General features: G+C 50.7%; 2 protein-coding genes and 1 long non-coding RNA gene across 6 annotated transcripts in view; 1 reads left to right on the forward strand and 2 right to left on the reverse strand.

Annotated features, from left to right (window-relative positions):
• CAND2 (cullin associated and neddylation dissociated 2 (putative)) overlaps window positions 1–7,371 on the reverse strand; it is a 29,231-nt gene extending 21,860 nt beyond the window's left edge. The window contains exons 1-3 of one of the 4 annotated variants that reach the window (XM_027093749.1): window positions 7,221–7,329; window positions 3,157–3,272; window positions 2,113–2,256 (exon numbers count right to left, since the gene is read on the reverse strand). In XM_027093749.1, the coding sequence (XP_026949550.1) occupies window positions 2,113–2,256; window positions 3,157–3,260 (248 nt within the window). In that variant the 5' untranslated portion in view covers window positions 3,261–3,272; window positions 7,221–7,329. Of the gene's footprint in view, window positions 1–2,112; window positions 2,257–3,156; window positions 3,273–7,220 lie in introns of all 4 variants that reach the window. The other 3 variants (XM_027093751.1, XM_027093750.1, XM_027093752.1) reach the window with 3 other exon arrangements.
• A 4,765-nt stretch (window positions 7,372–12,136) lies between these two features.
• LOC113613295 (uncharacterized) lies at window positions 12,137–19,427 on the reverse strand. Its single transcript, XR_003430163.1, has 2 exons — window positions 19,316–19,427; window positions 12,137–12,289 (listed from the first exon to the last, which is right to left on the reverse strand). It is a non-coding gene; the product is annotated as an uncharacterized LOC113613295 (long non-coding RNA).
• TMEM40 (transmembrane protein 40) overlaps window positions 19,157–20,249 on the forward strand; it is a 32,559-nt gene continuing 31,466 nt past the window's right edge. Inside the window, exon 1 of the mRNA XM_027093907.1 lies at window positions 19,157–19,217. The gene's annotated coding sequence lies outside the window, so the exon portion shown is untranslated. The remainder of the gene's footprint in view (window positions 19,218–20,249) is intronic.

Raw genomic sequence — 20,249 nt, forward strand, 5'->3', positions numbered from 1 at the left:
CGACAGCTACCGAACTAGAATCTGTGCGGCAACAAAACCCCCAGGTGATTCGAATGCACGTGAAAGTTTAAAAACTGCACCACACTGCTTCTCAGCCTTAACTGGGCATTGCCATCACCTGGGGCCTTTAATAAATTGTTACCTAGGTGCCAGCCCCAGAGTGTCTCAGTTAATTGGTTTCAGGTGTGGCCTGGAGCTGGGGATTTTTTTTTTTAATTCCCCAGGTGATTCTAACATGCAGTCAAGGCTGAGAACCTCTGACCTAAAAGAGTGGTTCTCAGATGACAGTGCGCATTAGAATGCAGATTCCCGGGTGCTATATCCTCACCTGCCCGCCCCAGCCCACTCCTGAATTAGAATCCCTGGGTGGGGAGCACACAGTTTAAACAAGGGTCCCAGGTGGCCGCAGTGCACACCACTTTGCAAACTCTTGACTTCTTTCTCTAAGTAATCACAGGTCTTTCCACTCTACCTTCTATAGCACTGGTTCTCAGTAGGGGTGATTCTGCCCTGAGGGGCGTTTTGGATATTTACTGGGGGGGGCCTTCTATTAGCTATGTTCATCACAACTAATGAGATGGCACTTCTGCCTTTTATTGCGGGGAGGGGGGAGGGGGGGTTTGGGTGGGGGCGTCGGGGATGATAGAAAGACAATATTGCAAAACCATGTTCCATGTCCTGCTGGAGTTTCTAATATCCCACTGGGCATTCACACAGGTAAAAAGCCTTTCTATAATTATCTGAGTCCAAAACCTAATTTCATTTTACATATAAACACAAAGTACTTTTCTGCACTATTTTAATATATTAAAATATTAATATTTTAATATACTCTAAAATTTCCAAAAATGTAGTTATCAGGTAACTCGAAGGAAGACTGTACTTTATTTTCCTGGAAACTTTACCGGGACACGGTCACCATTTCAGAAGATCTCGTAAGATCAATGCTGCCTGTGCTGAGTCCCCAACATCCACACCTGTCTCCACCTGCTTCCTGCCTTGGCGAGCCTACCTCAGGTGCAGGCTTCTCACGACTTCATTACACGTCTACCGTCAACGTGCCTGAGCATTTACACAGTGAAACACATACTATTTTACCATCAACAACGTTCCTCCTATTTGTCCTTTATGCTCCGGTTTAAGGCATTATATAAACTGTTTTGTAATCGTGTGTAAAGGCAGATTCTATTATGCATGAATTTCATTTCGTGATAAGAAAAGAGTATTTCCGACCACGTGTTATAAAAAGGGGTTTTGCTTCTGCTAGTAGGAAACCAGTCCACCTGATCTCAATTCCACCATTAGAGGGATGCTCCCAGACCACAAAGCTGAGCACGTCTTGTTCCTGCATGAAACTCTTTACTGAATTCCTATGCTCTTGGGATCAAGTTGAAATTCACTACCCACCCAGAACACCTGGATCCAGCCCACAGAGTACTGTTTGAGAGGCAGTGCCCCAATTCTGTTGACCCCCGCCATTCCTCAGTCCCCTGCTTACCCCGCCACACACACACATGCCCTGCACATACCCCATCTTGCCTTTTCAGCTCTGGGGGTAACTGGCAAAGGTCTCAGAACGACACCTCATGAGGCCTATGGCAAATGTGCCCACCCCCGCCACGTTCTTTCACCCCCACCACTCCTGTGCATGCCAGCCTGACCTTCCAGCTGCCAACTCCTGCATCTGTGCCTGACGGCTTTCCCTGGCTGGAGATGCCAAGGAATGCATAACGCTCCACCTACCCCAGGAGCAGCCCTCAACCAAGGAAAGCTGGCAGGTGCGAACACTCCAAGGTGCATGTCCTACACTGTGTGCCAGGGATCCCCAGCAGGGGTAAGCTCCACTCGCCCACAGGAGAAACTTGCTTGATGCTTTATTGCTTTTCTTCCTTCCCTGCCTCACTTCTCTACCCCCCTACCTAGTTTCCTGGGATCTCTTTCCTAGTAAACCTACACTTGAATCCTTGCCACAGGGTGTACTTCTGGGGGAACCTACACCAAGACACTGTCCAGCTCCACTGGGGCTCCAACAGCTGCTCAGCAATTCTTCTCTCAGAGGCTGTACCCCAAAGGGTCAGGGACCCTCCCATCACCACCAAGGTCGACACTCACCACTTGACCGCCAGGTTCTGCACCTCCCCGTTCTTGTCCTCCAGAAGCCTGAGAAGCATCTTTACCACCTTGCGTTCGCTGTCCTCATCTAGCTGGATGGAGTCCTTCTGCAGCTCTGACATCAGGTCACTGGTAGCCATGAACCTGGGCAGGGAGGACGGAGGAGGATTGCTGAGCAGCTCCTGGGCCCCGGTGATTTGGGCAGTACCTCAGAGTTCCCCAGAAGCAGACCTTGATACAAAGGGTCAGGGGCAGTCAAGGGCAATAGATTATCTGGGCTGTGGGCACAGTTGGGCTACCACAAGGCAACGCGTGTGTGAGACACCGACTGGCCCAAGGTGGCAGACTCAGACACACAGCATCCCAGCTAAAGGCTTAGGACCTCCAAAGCACATGGCTCCTGCTTCTGCCATTTATGCAACTGTGAACTTGGGCAAGTTACTTCACCTCTCTGAGCCTTATTTAACCTGTCTGAAAAGTGGGGATGAGAACGGTACCTGCCTTGTGGGGCTGTATGGAAGATAAAAGAAGACAATGTATGGGGTGTGCTCAGCACACAGTGGGCACTCAGGAGGTGTCCCGCCACGATTATAATGTCACGTCATTCGCGTCTCATTCGGGCTAGAAGGTCGAACACAAACCTTGCAACCGAGTCAGGTGTCAGCAGGAAGCCTCTCTACCTGACAGGTGGAGGGGGACTAGCCCCGTCCAGCCCACCCGACCTCAAAGAATCACTCAGCCCTGCCCTCACACCAGCGGGTCTCAAACCGTGGCCAGCATCAGAATCACCTGCAGGGCTTGCTAAGTGCTGCTGGGCCCCAGGGTTTCTGAATCAGAAAGTCTGAGCTGGGGCCCCAAATTATGCATTTCTAACAAGTTCCCGGATGAGGCTGAGGGGCGGGGACCACACTCTGAGAACTAACGCCCCAGGCCAGGTTGACGGGCAACAGGCATATCTTAGACATAGATGGCAACGGCTGAGCAGTCCCCAGCCACAGCTCGCAGACCCAGGGTGGGCATCAGCGTCAAGGACCACCCACTCACAGCTGGGCAGATCCGTGTGGCCGGATGCCCTGTCCCCGGCATTTGAAATTGCAGTGGAGTCTGAGCTGGAAGGTCACGGAGAGCTGGGGCTGCCGTGGCAACATGGAGCACCATTCCTGCCAAGATCAGGAGGGGAGAGCAGTCTTAAACTGGCAGCCCTCGGCTGTATCCACCTGGCAAATGTTCTTCGAAAATTTGAATTATTTATTGACATTTAAAAATTAGAAGAGTTGACATAAAAGTACTGATTTCCAGATTCTCTTGAAAACAGAATATTTGAATACAGCTGGGCCAACAGTCTCTGGTGACTGTAACTGGCTCGAGGCAGTGGCGGCTGCCCTCTGTAGGTAGATGCACACTCCCCAGCTCAGCAGGTTCTCCCCAGGCCCACTGCAGCCGTTTACTGGCTCCTGCAGGCACTTGACAGCAGAGAGGAGAGATGCTGCGAAGTCCGCATCAGAGAGTGGCGGCCCCAAAGAAAGCGTCCAGCTTTTGCTCCCCAACCAGGCCTCTTCACACCAGCCTTGCTTTCTAGCTTGAGCGAGTCAACCAAGAACCCGCTCCCCCTGCCCCACCAAGCCTGCTATGGCAAAATCGGTCACAGTGGGATTCCAGCCTCATCTCTGCAGGCTCAGACCTGCTGCTGGATGTCACAGTGGCCCCTAGGGCCCCTTAGGCAGGAGGGCACTTGTCGGTGTCATAGCTGTTTATTTTTAACAGCTGGGATAAGCCTCAAGCCTGAGAGAAGAAAGGAGGCTGGGCTGGAGGCAAGGAGGGGGTGGCAGGGCTGACCATGCCCACCTGTGGGCCTGGCCACCTCAGGACAAGCAGCCCAGGTAAGATGAAGGATGAGGTTTGGATCTGAGCCAGGACGAGGCCAGGGGTAGCCACACGCACTCCTAAGTCTGTCCTGCTGAAGGGATGTTCAGAGAAGGCAGGCAGGGCCTTGAAGCTGAGTTTCTGCTGCAGTCCATGGAGACCCAGCTCAGCCTGGCAACCCAAGGGATGGACTCCTTTGCCCAAGATGGGCCTCCTGTCTCTTTCTTTCTTCTCCACCTACTGAACTCCCATTCACCTGTCAAGGGCCCAGCTCAAATGTCCTAGTCTCAGGGAAGACTCCTCTCATCACCCTGCCCTATCCTCCACCCACAATCTCTAAGCACACTTGGTCCCCCTGGATAGGACCCTCTCAGATACTCTGCACCCCTCCATTATAGCATCTCTCACACTGCACTGCAAGCTTGGTCACCAGTGTCTCCCCTGTTGAACTGTGAACTCACAGAGGCCTGTCAGTTCATCTCTGGGACTCCAGGCCCAGCAAACAGGTCCAAAGAGGCCCTGAGGGGGCAGGGTAAGGGCAGAAGGGGAAGGAGGGTTAGGACCAGCCCCTAACAGGGCTCAGAGCCAACCAGCTGTGTGGAAATCCAAACTCAGAAACTAATCCTTCTGAAATACTCCCCAGCACTTCTGACACCCCAGAGTTCCTGCAAACACAGCTCTCACATATATGTGTATATGTGTGTGGCGGTCGTAAAGGGGGCGTATACAGGAAAGGGTATCATTTGGTAGATAAGAGTGTGGGCACCGAAGTTTGGCTTTAAGTAAATATACTGGCCATATACTTATCACCTGGGTGACCTTGAACAACTGACTCCTCTCTCAGCCTCAATTTTTCCATTTATAAAATGGGAATTTTCTTTGCCCCACTTTATAACACCTTTGGAAAGTTTTACTAGGACAAGCAGCTTTTGGCATGAGGCAGATGAGGCAACTAGGCTCAGAGAGGTTGCATGAACCACCCAGTATCACACAGCAAGTTGGGAAAAGAAGCACACTGGTCAGGTCTCCTGGCTCCTCAACCAATACTACTATGTTTTCAATAAATGATGTAGGAATTCCTGCAAGACCCCTCAATTTACCCATTTCACTGTTGAAGTCTGAGTGGGAGTAGAGCAGCCGCCTGCCCACAGAGTGGGGGCGCAGAACAACAGGGATCGAAGGCTTCCTCCACCTGCCTGGGACCCCCACCTGCAGTCACCGTCCACCTCCAGGAGCTAGAGGACACAGTCTCAGTTTCATTCCAGAGAAACCCTAGAGGCAACTCAACTGAAATACTCGGCCACATGGGTGCCTGGACAGCTGGTCAGGCCCCCTGGTATTTGGACTTTAAAAATAGATATCATCCTCATATGCTTGGGGTGGTTTTAAGTGTTCTCAGGGCCGCTGGCAGAGCAGACTGGAAGGGCTTCTCAGGCTCCAGTTGGCAGGGCCAATTCCCTCTCCTGGAGCCTGGACCTGAGGGCCTAGACAGTGGTGCAAATCCCCTCGGTGACTGGCCGGCTGTGTGACCTCGGGCAAGTCACTTCACCTCTCCAAGCCTCTAAGGAACAGGAAGAACGATCACTACCACCCAGGCAGACAGGAAGACTGAATGAGATTACACTGGACAGCAGGGAGCCTGGGACACAGAAAACATTCACTGAGCATCACCTGTGTACCCAGAACATGCTCTGGACACAAAAGGAGACTGCACAGTCCAGAGGTCCAGGAGCTCTGGGTCTCCCAGGCTTAAAAAGTTATGCAGCAGAAATATGGGCCGGGGGAGGTGCCTAACCCTGCCTGGGTATCAGGAGGCATCCCAAAGAGGTGACAACTGAGTAGCAGCTAGCCTGGTGAAGGGGGGAAATGACGAGGCAGACAAAGAACTTCCAGGTAAAGGCCCAGACAGGGGAGGGGACTGGCAGATTTCTGATGTGCCCAAAATCACAACAGTGTCAATCTATTAAGCGCTTACCTGGTGCCAGACACTAATCTAAGCATCCCGCATGTATTAACTCATTTCATCTTCACACGAACCCTCTAGGTGGGTTCTGTTATTACCCTCATTTCACAGAAACAGAAGCTGAGGCTCAGAGGGGTTAAGCAGCTTATCCACAGTCACACAACCAGTAAGTGGCCGGAGGCAGGATCTGAACCCAGGACTGTGGCTCAGAGGCTCTACTAAAGCGGGGCCTCTTGAGCGGTGCTGAGGAATAAACTGCCGAAGGCAGGGGTCAGACCAGGAGGGCAGGGCCTGGGTATCCTTAGCTGTCAGGGGGCCTTGCTGAGATCTCATCCTCTGTGTTAGACTGGCCTGGCTGTGCACCTCGATTCTCCACTTCCTAGCTTTGTGACTGCACCTGGGCCCTTCTCGCCTCTGAGCCTCACTCTTCTTATCTGTAAAATGGGGGGGGGGGAGTAAAGTGACAGAATGTTCAACGGTCTATATTCTCTCTGAGGACTCCTTACAGCACAGAACTGACTGTGTGGTTATGAACCAGTCCTTTTCCCTCTCTGGGCCTCAGTTTCCCCTGAGGAGGAGGGGACTGGGCCAGAAAGGGAGTGGCCCACAAAACCTATAAGCCCCCACCAGAACCATCACCTACCTCTGTCCGCTAAGCCACTCAGCCCAGCCCCCTCCCTCAGCTGGTGTCAGAGCAAACCCGGGAGGCGGGGAAAGAGTACCCCTATGAAGTGCGGGGAGGAGGCGTGGGGTGATGTTGAGAAGAGTGCAGAGCTGAGGGTACGAGTGAAAAAGTCAGCACTGGGTTTGTAGTCCTGGGAGGGGAGCGAGTTTCAATGCGGAGAAAAAGAGGCAGGCGCTGGGTTCCCCAAGGAGAGGCCGAGGGTTTCAGTGGGGGTTGAAGAGGAGGGCCAGGGCCCATCAAATGCGGGGAGAGATGCGGGCTGGGCATAAGCGGAGAGAGGAGAGGCAGAGGAAGCGTGCAGAGGGGCAAGCTGCGGCTCAGACGCGGGACGGCAGGCAGGGGCTGAAGTTTGCACGGTGGGAGACGCAGCTGGGCTGGAGTCCCGGAGAGGACAGGGCAAGCAATCCGCGGAGAACTCAGCCCGAGCTTCCGCCGGGCGCAGAGGCGGGGAGGGGGCGTCTCGGGGGCAGGACTGGAGCCCGCTGCGAGGAGCAGAGATGGTGGCTGCAGGGTCCCGGGGGAGGGCCGGCGCTCCGGGAGGGGAAGGCCGGGGGTTCAGGGCGGGGCGGAGAGGCGGGGGCCGGGCAGCGGGCGCACCTGAAGTCCTTGTCGCTGGACGTCATCTTCTCCAGGAGGCTGGAGATGTGGAAGGCGGCGGTGCTCATGGTGGCTGCGCCGCGGGGCCGCCGACGGGAAGGAATATGGCGGCGCGGCCCCCTCCCCCGCCGCACGCGGGCTGTGCTCAGCTAACAGAAATAGCCGCCCCCGCCCCGCCCCGCCCCGCCCCGCGGCGCAGCGCTCGCCTCTGCCTTGGCCGCCGCTGCGGGAGGCGGGAGGCGGGAGGCGGGAGACGGGAGGCGGTTGGCGGGAGGCGGGAGGCGGGAGGCGGTTGGCGGGAGGGGCCCGCCAGTAGCTCTGTGGTCTCGGCTTGGCGCCAGCCCTGCAGACGGCCCATCACCGGCTTGCACACTCCCACAGACGTGAAGCTCACCACCTATCACCGGACAGCCTCTCCCTATGATTCCTGTGGGCCTCAACCCTGCTCGCGAGACACAGGCATGGTAACAGAGAGTCTCAGGTTCGAACCCCACCTCCGTCAGTTCTGCTGCTGTGAGGCCTTAGCCAAGTTACTTGACCTCTGTAAGCCTCAGCTTTCTCATCTGTAGGCATTCAAGGAACAGGAGCTGCTATTGTAGGTCAAGCCAACCAAAGCACTTCCACCCCCACCCTGCTCCGCATGCGGTCCACCCCAAAGCCAGACAGGATATGGAGTGTACCCTATCGCCCCAGGCCTCTTGCCTGCCACCTCCAACCCTCAGGACATCACGGCCAGTTTCCTCATTTTATAGCTACACAGCTGAGGCCCAGAGAGGCAAAGGGACTTGCTGCAGGTCACACTGCCAGTGAATCTGGGATGGAATCAGGACTGACCCCAGACTGGGCAACAGTTCTTACCCAGAATGAAGCTGTGCACAGTTTCTCCCCAGGTAGGTACAAGCTCAGGGTGGGAGAATCTGTAGGAGGACGAGGAGAGTGGCAGAATTTCTCCAAACAGCCAGGAGGCTGCTGGCTCTTGGGAAAGTGAGTCGCATGTGCAAGACAACCCTGGATTCAAATCCCTGCCAGGCTGCTTCCTGGCTGTGTGGACTTGGGATAATGACACAACCTCTCTGAGCTATGTTCTTCTCACTCATAAGATAGGGATAAAATTAATCTTTATTTTATAACACACTTCTTGGGTACCAGTTATTATGGGTTCCTGGGCTCTAGAGTAGCACTGTCCAACAGAACTTTCTGCAATGTTGGAGATTTTATACATCTGCACTGTCCATTATGGTGACCATCAGTCACATGTGGCTATGGAGCACTTGAAATGTGGCTTAAATTAAATGTGACTTAGTATGATTGAGGAATGGAATACTTATTTCTATTTACTTTTAATTAACTTTAAAGAGCCACCTACAGCTAGTGGCTACCATAGTGGACAGTGCATTTCTGGACAGTAGGGACACAGCAGGGGACTAGACACACACAGCCTCTGCCCCTTGGGGACCATACATTCTAATGGAGGATGTGAGCATTAAGGAAGTAAGTGATTAGATAAGGAAAATAAGAGCTATACAGAAAACAAAAGAGGGTGAGAGCATAGAGAGTGCCTGGGTGTGAAGGGGCAACTTTAGCCATGTTACTCAGGGAGGGCCTTTTTTCAGGAAGAGACATTTGGGCTAAGGCCTGAACAGAGGAAAGGAGGCAGCTGGGCAAAGTTTTGCAGGAAGAGCTCCTCAGACAGAGAGAACAGCAAGTGCAAAGGTCCTGAGGTACGAACAAGTATAGGAGGAAGTGAGGTCAGAGAGGTGGGCAGGAGCCAGATCATTTGCAGCCTTTCAGGCCAAGCTGAGGAGTTAGTTAGGATTTTATGTCAAATCTCTAGGGAGCCACTGAAGGGCATTAAGCAAGGAGGTGACATGATTGGTGTTTTGGAAAGACCCCTGTGACTGCTGAGCAGTCGTGCAGTCAAGTGTGATGGGGCCTGCATGAGGGGAGTAGTGGTGAAGGTGGGAAGAAATGGACAGATTTGGGTATGTTACAGAAATAGAATAAATAATGACACAGCCACTCTAGAAAACAGTTTGGCAGTTTCTTATAAAGTATGCTTATCATATGACCCAGCAATTACACTCAGAGGTATTTATCCAAGAAAAATGAAAGCATACATTCACACTAATACTTGTACATAAATGTTCATAGCAGCTTTATTTATAATCACCAAAAACAGGTGGGATAAGGATTTGTAAAGACTTTTTTCCTGCAGAGTAGGCCTTTGTTATGGAGAACACTCTGGGTGTATTTCGCAGAGGTTACTCTTTGCCTCCCCTTCTCAGAACTCAGAGGGGAGCTCTCTTCATTATGAGAACTTAGTGAGGTGCCTGGAGGTAAAACCCACAAAAGTGTGGGGGGCTCCCTTAAGGCTGTGGCCCCAGGAGTTTCTCACTCTCCCGCTAGTTCCCAGTCAGCCTCCCTCAGTTTGTCAAAATTGCCATAAAAGTGTTCCTACCAGCTTATGGCTCCAGTGGCTTTTGCTATAGGGAAGCAGATCTCAGCTGTAACTTTCTAGATTCTCCTGCCTCTTTAAATTTTGGGGTGGTGTTTGCCCTTCGACCTCACTTCTCAGTTGGGTCTAAGAAAAGTTGTTGATTTTCAGTTTGTTCAGCCTTTTCTTGTTGCAAGGATGGGAATGATGGCTTCCAAGCTCTTTGTGTGTTGGTGTCAAAACTGGAAGTCCTGTCCTCAATCGTGAAGTCTTCTTTATATGTGGTATATTTATATATGGTATATTTTGCAAACGTTTTATCCCAGTTTGTCAGTTGTCTTTGACTTTATGATGATTTTTGCCATGCAATTAAAAAATATGTTATTCTTCTGTATGGTAGGAGATATGGATCTAATTTTACTTTTTCCAAATGGTTACCCAGTTGCCTCAGCATCATTTATTAAAATGTCCACAAATATAAAGGTTTATAGCACAAAGTAATTTCCTTGTGGTGGTGTATCAGCTCTGTATCTTGATGATGGTGGTGGTTATATGAATCTATACATGAGCTAAAATGCTTAGAAACTGTGCATACAAATGAATGCATGTAAAAAATGGTGAAAATGGAGTAAGGCTGATAGTCTAGTTAATGGTACTGTATCAGTGTCAATTTCCTGGCTTTGATATTGTAGTACAGTTATATAAGATGTCACCATTGGGAGAACCTGGGTGAAGGGTACATGGGACTCTATGTATTATTTCTGCCACTTTATTTGAGTTGATAATTTGTATCAAAATTAGAAGTTTAAAATAATTTACCTTAAAAAAAATAATTTACCTTTGCTACAGTGAGCTGAGATGGCTAGATTAAATTTTTTTAAGTCCAATTTGTTGAAGTGGCAAGTCTGCTCCATTTATATTTGTCGTGATTACTGATATGGTTCGTCGACTTTTATCCTCACTTATATTCTTCTTTTTTTAAAGGTTTAAAAATGTTTTTTTTAAATTGAAATCTACCATACATACATCAAAGTGCAAAAATCCTAAGAGTACAACTTGATTATTTATTTTATTTATTTATTTTTTTGCGGTACGCGGGCCTCTCACTGTTGTGGCCTCTCCCGTTGTGGAGCACAGGCTCCGGACGCGCAGGCTCAGCGGCCATGGCTCACGGGCCTAGCCGCTCTGTGGCATGTGGGATCTTCCCGGACCGGGGCACGAACCTGCATCCCCTGTATCGGCAGGCGGACTCTCAACCACTGCGCCACCAGGGAAGACCAACAAATTAATTTTTAAAAATTACATTTAAATTTATAATTTATTAAAAATAATTTAAACTTGTAATTTAAATCATTTATAACTTAATTTAATTTGTAAGTTAATCAATACCTCTACCCTCCTCCTGAATAATATGAGGATCTTAGAATGCTTTAACTGTAATATTTCCAGTCTGATATGTATTATTGTTTAATATGAATTTGGATTCTACCTTTTGTTTATACATCTCGAGTTGTTTATTATTATTTTAGAGAGCACTTACTTAGATTTACCTATGTTTACCAATTTCTTTGCTAACAATTCCTTCTCTTCTTTTGCGGTTCGCGGGCCTCTCACTGCCATGGCCTCTCCCGTCGCGGAGCACAGGCTTCGGGCGCGCAGGCTCAGCGGCCATGGCTCACAGGCCCAGCCGCTCCGTGGCATGTGGGATCCTCCCGGACCGGGGCACGAACCCACGTCCCCTGCACCGGCAGGCGGACTCTCAACTACTGCGCCACCAGGGAAGCCCAGCAATTCCTTCTTTGATTCTTTACTTCCATATTCAATTTCTTTTTTCCTCATCTAGGGAATGAGGAAAGTTCTTTGAGCAAGAATCTGGGAATGATAAACTTTGTCAGTTTTTTGCCTGACAATGTCTTTATTAAGCCTTTGCTCTTAAATATTTAGGTGGATTTAGGATTTTAAGTTGATGTTTTCTTTCAGCACTTTGAAGACATTGTTCCTTGTTTTCTGGCTTATCCTGTTGCTGTTTAGATTCCTGCTCTCACTATAACTAAACTGCCCAAGATCATCTTATAGTCAAATATTGCTACTGTGACTCCTGTCACACACTGACGTTCCATCTAGTTGGATTGAGGAGAAGAGAAAAGGGGCAATTTGCCAGATGTGTTTTAAGGAAAGTTCTCAGAAGCTGATACTTCACTTACAACCCATTGGCCACCCCTAGCTATTAGGGCACTGGGAAATGTAGTCTTTATTCCGGTGGCCATGTGCCTGCTATACCCCTAGCATGGGGGGCAGGACTGGTTCATTCCTGGACCCTCCCCCCAGGAGGTGCCCCACAGGGGTCTGAAGATGGAATTTGTTGGCAAATGCTTCTCCCCATTCGTACATGGCCAGGGCTTGAGGTGTTGCCTGAGGAGAAGGCCCAGGCAGCAGAACCACTCCCTTCCCCCCCAGAAACAGCCCCTGCCCCAGGAGTCATCTCACTCGGCCGTGTGAGAGGCTGGGCTGCTCCCTCTGGGTCCCACTTCTTCTGTCTGGACCTCAGCAAGGGCTTCTGCCCATCTCCTGGTATTCCAAGTTGTGAGATGCCAGTCCACCTCAGGGGGCACTAAAGGAATCCTTTGGCCTCCTCCTGGAGAACTAAAAAAGGAACACTTGCTTAGTACTCTCAGGTGCTGTCTGTGTGGGGCAGGTGATTTCTCCATTTGACCTATGAAGAAGCTGAGACTCAGAGAGGTTAAGTGATTTGGCTGAGGTCACACAGCTAGAGCCAGCACTCAAATTGAGGTCTCCCAGCTATTTAAAATACTGAACCACTTGAGGGCTATTCGTAATACTAAACCACTTCTTTCTGGGATGGAGAAAGATTTTTGTGGCTTGAAGCAAACAAGTTTGAACTCTTGTTCTATCACATCTTTTAGGAGTGAACGAGGCAGGCAGGTTGCTGGGAGAGGGTGACAGCCCCCCAGCCTGTGGGGGGAGCCAAGGATCCAAGCAGTGAGTATTCCTGTCAGCGTTTACCAAAGAGCCAGGCCGTGTGCTAAGCACAGGGGGGTATAGAGGAAAGCTGATCAGGGATGTGGTTAAGAACAACTACTTAGTGAGAAGACAGAGCTGAATTTGAGTCACCTCTAGCTGTGGGGCCTCGGGCTAGTGACTCAGTCCCTCTGAGCCTCAGTTTCCACATCTATAAAATGGAAATAATAGCACCCACCCAATAAGGCAACGCTCTTGGCAGAATGCCTGGCACATGGCAAACCTGCAGCAAATGGTAGCTATTGGTTGTTTTTATTATCGTTACACCTTGTAGGGGAGACATATGCTGATGTATGATGGTCGAGGGAAGGATTGTGGGGACACAGAGGAGAGGGATGGGACGTGTGAGCCAGGCCTTGAGGAGCAGTACATCCCCCAGGCAGAGAACCGGGCCAGTGTTCCAGACACGAATGCCTGTATACTCACAATCTCAGGCTCCATCATCAGGTGCCCTGGGTCTGCCCCTCACGCCTACAGGACAGATGCGTCCTGTGACATCTGCCCAGGCTTGAGTCCGGTCAGACATCGCTCACAGGTGAGTCACTGCCCAAGCTTTTAGGAGAATTCCCAAGCTGAAGGCTCTGGGTCCTTCCAGCACAGGTGAGCCCGTTTCAAACATTTGGGTCTTGCATCTCAAGATGCTCTCAAGAGCCTTTTAAAAAATCTCCCTCCCTCCCTACTTCCTTCCTCCCTTCTTCTTTTCTCCCTCCCTCTTTTTCTTCCATTCTTTCTATTCATCATAAAGGTTAACAACTCACACATTTATTTACAGAGATTCGTGACACCTCCTCAAGAACAGAACTATACTTGCAAACCAGACAGCACTAGAACGGGATGACCAAGGCTGATACAATCCAAAGTGGGAGATTCCACAACAGCAGTTCCAGCCAGGAGTCTCCTGGTGTCTGGTCGCTAAATACTGGCTTCAAGCAAAACAATGGAAACCACAGTCCAGACACTATGGTAGGACAAGACCGCCTCTCTCCAGATGTGGAATGTAAGTCCAGTAACACAGCATGCTCCAAGACTTTTTTTAAATGGAAATATCCTAACGTACACAGAAGTAGGAAGAACAATATAATGAATTCCAACGTACGAATCACCCAGCTTCCGCTACTGTCAATGTTGGTCAGTCGTGCTTCCTCTCTCCCCCTCCCCCATTTTTCCCGAGGCTGGAGTGCTTAAAGCCAATGCCAAACGCAATGTCCCGTCACCGGCAATCGCTTCAGCCTGCCACGCCAACGGCTGGTATTTTTACATAACTGCTGTGCCAGCGTCACACCTAACAAAAATAACAAAAACCCATAAGTAATCGAATATTTAGTCCATATTCAGGTTTCCCAGATCGTGTCAAAGATGTCTGTTGGCAATTAGCTTGTTAGAAGCGTGTTCACGAAATTCACTTGGCTCTGAATTCCACAACTGTGGCACTTCACATGTTTTGCTTCCTGGATGGGCTATAAGGGGCATGGAGACAGGAATGCATCCTACCCCTTCTTAAAACCTCCCGCTGTGTGCTGGACTCAAGCTAGCTCACAGTAGGCCCTCAAGATGAGGCCAGGTTCCCTGTTAACCTCTGTACCGGGTCCAGCAGCCCTGGGTGGGATGGGCCCTACCTGTGTACCATGGAGTATTACTCAGCAATGAGAAGGAACAGGCTGCTGATACAACAACCTGGATGAATCTACAGAGAATTAACGCTGAGTGAAAAAAGCCAATTGCAAAAGGTTACAAACGGTATGGTTCCTTTCCCATAACTTTCTTGAAATAAAACTATAGAAATAGAGAAGAGATTAGTGGTTGCCGGGGATCAGGGAGGGGAGGAGTGAGAAGGAAAGTGGGTGTGCCTATAAAAGGGCAGCATGAGGGGTCCTTGTGGTGATGGAAATGTTCTGTATTTTGATGGTATCAGTATCAATATCGTGGTTGGGAAATTGTACTATAGTTTTCCAAGATGTTCCCATTGGGTGAAGCTTGGGAAAGAGTCCATGGGGGTCTCTGTGTTCTTTCTTAAAACTGCATGTGGTGATCTCAAATAATTATCTCAAAAAGTTTAATTTTAAGTAAATGTGGTCAAGCAGAGGTAGTTTCCCCTAGAAACCAAAGGGAATATTTTCTGGACCTATTTGTCCCTCTCAAAGAGATTTCCAGGGATAGTTTGCGTTGCTGCCCTCCAGTGGTTGTCAAACTGGGTTCCCTGGAGGCTTTGGGTTCTCAGTGGGCACTCCAGTGGCTGCCTGCAAGGTGATGCTGAGCAGTGCTTCCATCAATAGCCCCAAGATCCCCACTTGAACTAGAAAGAAGTCCATTCTGATCCTCTAGAACGTCTTAAATTTTATTTGTTAAAAGGATCTTTCTGCTTAAAAAAAGAAAAAGGAAGTTTGAAAGCCACTTAAATTGAGTCTGAACCCTCATTTTGCATTTGTCAGAATGAGCTAGGGTTGACCTTTTCCCCGCCACCCCCCCTTTTTAAAAAGAATTTAACTTTAGTCCTTGTTCTTTAGAAGAGGCATTGAGGCACTGGCATCTGAGAGTCAGAGGACTTTCAGGGTGACCAGGTCCAACTTCTGCCTTCAGCTGCAGAGGTTTTCCTTAGAACCAACAGTTGAAACCACTGAGATCCAGAGGCCCAGGGTGAGTCAGGCTTAATCTAGATTTAGGAATATTTTAAACTCCATCTCAAATTGCATCAGATACAGCCATTGTTTCCCAAAGAATATGGAGTGGCAAAGAGTCCAATCTAGGCCAGAGGCTACCTCTTCAAACATGGATTTAAATGACACATACAGGGGCTTCTAAATGAGGTTAGGTTGGAGTTTCTCCATGGAGGGGTGAAAAAAGTCCTGCCTTTGAAGTCAAGGAAACCGGGATTCAAGTCCTGACTTAGCCACATCCCAGTTACATCACCTTGAGCAATCATTCACCCCTCTGATTCTCACTTTTCTCATCCATGAAATGGGTGATAGTCCCTGATTTAGAGCATTCATTTAATAAATGTTTTAATGTGGTTAAGACAGGCCCTGCCCTCAGAGGCATCCATTTGCTGAGTAAGTAAAAACTCATGTCAAGAACCAGGCTCCAGGGTGCTCATAGTAGGGGCACATTCTTTGCCCTCTACACCCACAGGGTATCATTCTCAGACCCAAGAAGTCTCTGGGGAGTTCCCATCAGCCTGAGGGATCCCAGGGCCTCATCACAAGAGTGTCAAGGCCTGGGGAGGGCCGACTGTGTCCAGGCACTGCCCCGAGTACTTCATACAAATAATCTCACCATGGATTGGGACTGCTGTCTCCCCATTTTTATGGATGTGGAGACTGAGGCCAAGCTGTGTAACTGTTGCCTCCAGAATTCACATGCCTGCTGAGTCAGGGGGGCCCCCCTGGCTGTCAGTTCTAGAATGCAGGGAAGCCAGATGCCACACTCAGCTGCTGAGCTGGCTCCCTGGGGCTGTCAGCTGTGGCCACAGGATGGTGGGATTTTGCCCCATGAATCACCCCCCACACACATACACACACACATGCAGGGCAGTGAGGTCACCTCAGGATGGAGCTGAGCTGGACCTGCCTTGCGCCTCTGGCAGCTCTGTCGTGGCCCTGGAGATCCGCCCATGGCAGAGAGGTAGGAAATGCCCTGAGATTGTGCCTCCACCCTGTGCCAGATGCTGCAGGAGGTGAACTCCTATTTGCTCAGAGAGGGGAAGTACCCTAACCTGGGACTAGAAGGAGGCAAACACAAGGTCATGACTGGGTCTTATGAGCACCTACTATGTGCCCGTCACTGAAACCTTTAAGTGGTAGGAAGTATTATTTAGACCAGTGGTTCTTAAACATGTACAAGCATTAGAATCACCACGGGGTGGGGGTGGGGGGGCTGTTAAAATACAAATTGCGGTCCCACCTCCAGAGTTTCTGATTCATTAGGACTAGGGTGGGACTCGAGAATTTGCATTTCTAGTTTCCAGGTGATGCTGATACTGCTGGTCCAGGACCCACACTTTGAGAATAGCTAATTAGTTCAACTTCCTTTCCCTTGTTTAATGGTGGTTCTCAAGTTTCTTCTTCCAGGGATGGAGGTCTCATTGCCTATTCTGTCAACCTATTTCATTTCTAGATAGTTTTTACTGTGAAGATATGACTTGTGTGTGTGTGCTTATGTTGCGATGAAAACTAACCCTCTTGGCTCTCCTCTGTGGCTCATTCTCTATGCCTCTGGCCTGCATGATCTCATCAAAAAGGAGCAATTGGAGGGGAGAGGAGACTTGCAATTAGACCAAAGGTCTCCCTCACCTGCACAGTCCATAGCCACCAAGCCCTGTCCATTCTACCTGTCCATTCTACCCTCTAAATCAACAGCGTCCAATAGAAATATATTGTGAGCTCTGTGTACAAAATTAAAAAAAATTTTCCAGTAGCATCATTAAAAATAGCAAAAAGAAGCAGGTGAAACTAATTTTAATAATATAGTTTAACCCAACTATATTCAAATATTATCTTTTTAACAGGTGATCAGTACAAAAGTTATTAAGGAGCTATTGTGTATTCTTTTTTCTCGTGCCAAGACTTGGAAATCCAGTGTGTATTTTACACTTACAGTACACCTCAGTTCTGACCAGCACGTTTCAAGGGCTCCATAACCACACGTGGCTGGTGGCTACTGTTTTGGACAGCGCAGTGACCTTGTTCCTAGTACTCAGCTGCCCTGCCACGGCTCATGCTTACCAGGTTCCTGCCCCTCATGTCTTGCCTGCCAGTCCACAGTACGGCAGCCAAATCATTGCCTGAAACGTAAGATTTGATCGTGTCCCTGTCACCCTCATGATAAGGTCCGGCCTCCTTGGTCTGGCTTCTGAGGCCTCTCTTGCTTTCCCTTCTCCCCTCCTCCAGCCCCCAAGCCCCCCACTCTCCTGCTGTACTGAATTATTCACAGATCCTCAACACAGTAGTGCCTGTTACCTCTAAACCTTTGCACACTTGGTTCCCTCTGCCCCAAATACCCTTGGAACGCATCTTGGGCTACCCTTTCAGGTCACTCATTCAACAAAATTTATTGAGCACCTACTATGTGTTGGACACTGTCCCACATCCTGGAACAAACCAATACATAAGAAGGAAATATGCATAACAAGAAAATATACGGTGTGTCAGACAGTGAGCAGTAAGGCAGGATGCGAGGGAAAGGTGGTGCAGGCGGTTACTACTGTATACAGGGTGTCAGGGAAGGCTTCTTGGAGAAGGTGACATTTGAGTAGAGAGACCTGAAAAAGTGAGGGAAGGAGCCAGGTGGCTGTCTAGGGAAAAGCATTCTAGGCAGAGGGAACAGCCAGTGCAAAGGCCCTGAGGAGGAAGCCTGACTGGAGTGTTTGGGGCACATTCCTGGGTGGCTGGGGCAGAGTGAGAGAGGAAGTCATAGAAATCAAGATCAGAGAGAGCAAGGAGTGAGTGGCACATCATACAGGGCTGTGTAAATATGGGAGTGAGTGAGGTGTGAACCCTGGGAGGGTGCTGAGCAGAGCAGGGACATGAGCTGACTTGAGTTTTAACCAGATCCCTCTGGTTGCCATGATGAGAACAGACAGGAGCATAGAGACTAGTGATGTGGTGGCCAGACCAGGGTGGTTGCCAAGCCAATGGAACAAAGAGGCTGGATTCAGAATATGTTGAAGGTGGGGACAACAGGGTTTTCCAGATAGGTCAGAACCAGAGTATGAGAGAGCAAAGGGTCAAGGATGACTCCAAGGATGACTCCTGAGCTTAGATGACTCCTCTTCCAGGAAGCCCTCCGGGGAACCCATCACTCCCTGGGCCTTGCCCGCATGGGGGCTGTCGTGGCCTGTCTCCCTCAGGGTGCTCCCCATGGCAGTGTAGGACTTGTTTACTGTCCTGCTTCCAGAACGTTTGAGAGGTGAGTGAGAGGACCGGCCTCAGCTTTGAGAGGTCAGTCCCCACCCCCTACCCTGTTGGGATCCACAAGGCAGTGGATGTTCTAGCCTTTGCCCAGTTTCCTCACCAGGAGAGGGCACTGCCAGTCCCACCCACAGGAGTCCCCCCACCCAGCCCTGAGCCCCAGGGCCTCCTCTTATGCTGCCAGCCCCACCTCACTCCTCTGGGGGAGCATCCGGTTGGCCCACATGGCTGGGCCCTGAGTCGGCCTCACCCAGGCGGGTGGGGAGCATCTGGGACACGCCACCTCTTCCCCGCCCAGAGCCTGGCACCGTCAGGGTGGTACGACTGCCCCCACGTAACCACCCCTGAAGTCAGAGGGCATGGCCCCGGCTCCTGGCACATCTGGGGGGCAGTCAAGTCAGACAGGAAGGCCGGGCGCCTACAGCACCGCAGGAAGGAGGGCCCCCCGGCTGAGCGTGGGCGCGTGGGCGGGTGAGCGTGGGGCCCAGGGCGACGTCACGTCCCGCCCCTGCCTGTCATGGGGGCGGCCCCGCCTCTCTGCCCTCTTCCCGGCCCCGCCCCGCCCGCCCCCAGAGTGTGAGCGCCGCTAGCCTCCAGCCCACACCGGCCTCGGGAACACAGGTAAGGGGCACGCGGAGCGTGAGAGGCGGGATGGGGGTGATTTTTAAGAGAACTGGGGAGGAACAGGCTCTTCAACAGGCCTGACATTTTGTGGTTACCTGCGGGCCTGGGTTTGAGTCCCAGTTCAGTGGCTTCCCAGCTGGGTGAGCGCCTGTGTCTCCATCTCTGGAAAATCAGGGGAGGGTGAAGTTCTCCAGGGGTGCTGTGAGCCTCCAGCCAGCCCGTGCCCCGCCCCCGCAGGCGACCCGTCCCGTTCGTGAGGTGAAGGGTCCCCCTAGCTTCGGAAGGCTTCTCCCACTCTGCCCTCGTGGGACTTACAGCTTTGGAGGGTGTTTCCTCACAGACGCCCGGCCTCTGCGCTTTGACCGGCGAGTGAAGGCAGCCGCCCTCCTGTTCCCCCCAGAAGCTGCCCTGGCCTCGGGCTCAAAGGCATCTCTGGGGAAAAAGTGCTGAACAGAGAGCTGGAGGCGCTGGGAGACCCGCTGAAGTCAGAGGCTCACGGGGTGGAGGGTGCGGCCTAGAGGGAGCCCCCAGCCACCCCGGTGCCCCAGGCCGTCATCCCGAGTCTGGAGGACCCACCTGTGCTCAGAGCATCCCGGCTTCTCTCCTCAGAGGCAGCCTTTGGGCCGGAAGCCAACCCATTTTCCTTTTATGGGGGACAAGAAAGATTATGGGGTTGTGCTGATCATTTTGACCTGGTTTGTTTAGAAACTGAGAGAAAAGTGAAGTCAGGAGTGTGTGTGTGTCCTGTTCGGAGTCCAAGCCAAGCGGATCTGTAATAACGAACCCCTCTCCTGTCTCTGGATCTCCCAGAACTTGGTGCAGCCCTCTAAAAGGCTAGGGTCCCTGTTCCTTGAACTCCTCACCAGGCCACCTTCTTAGGGAGACATCGCTCACAATGGCCACATGCCAGGACCAGGGACCGCTCATTTCACTTTCATAACAGCTGTATGTGGGAAGTTGTGGTTTTTTTTAAAGAAAATAACCTTATGGAGATATCATTCACATGCCATAAAGTTCACCCTTTTAAAG

This window comes from Aethalodelphis obliquidens, unplaced genomic scaffold (assembly GCF_003676395.1).
Source record: "Aethalodelphis obliquidens isolate GAN/ISIS:26980383/991018 unplaced genomic scaffold, ASM367639v1 scaffold86, whole genome shotgun sequence".
NCBI lineage: Eukaryota > Metazoa > Chordata > Mammalia > Artiodactyla > Delphinidae > Aethalodelphis > Aethalodelphis obliquidens.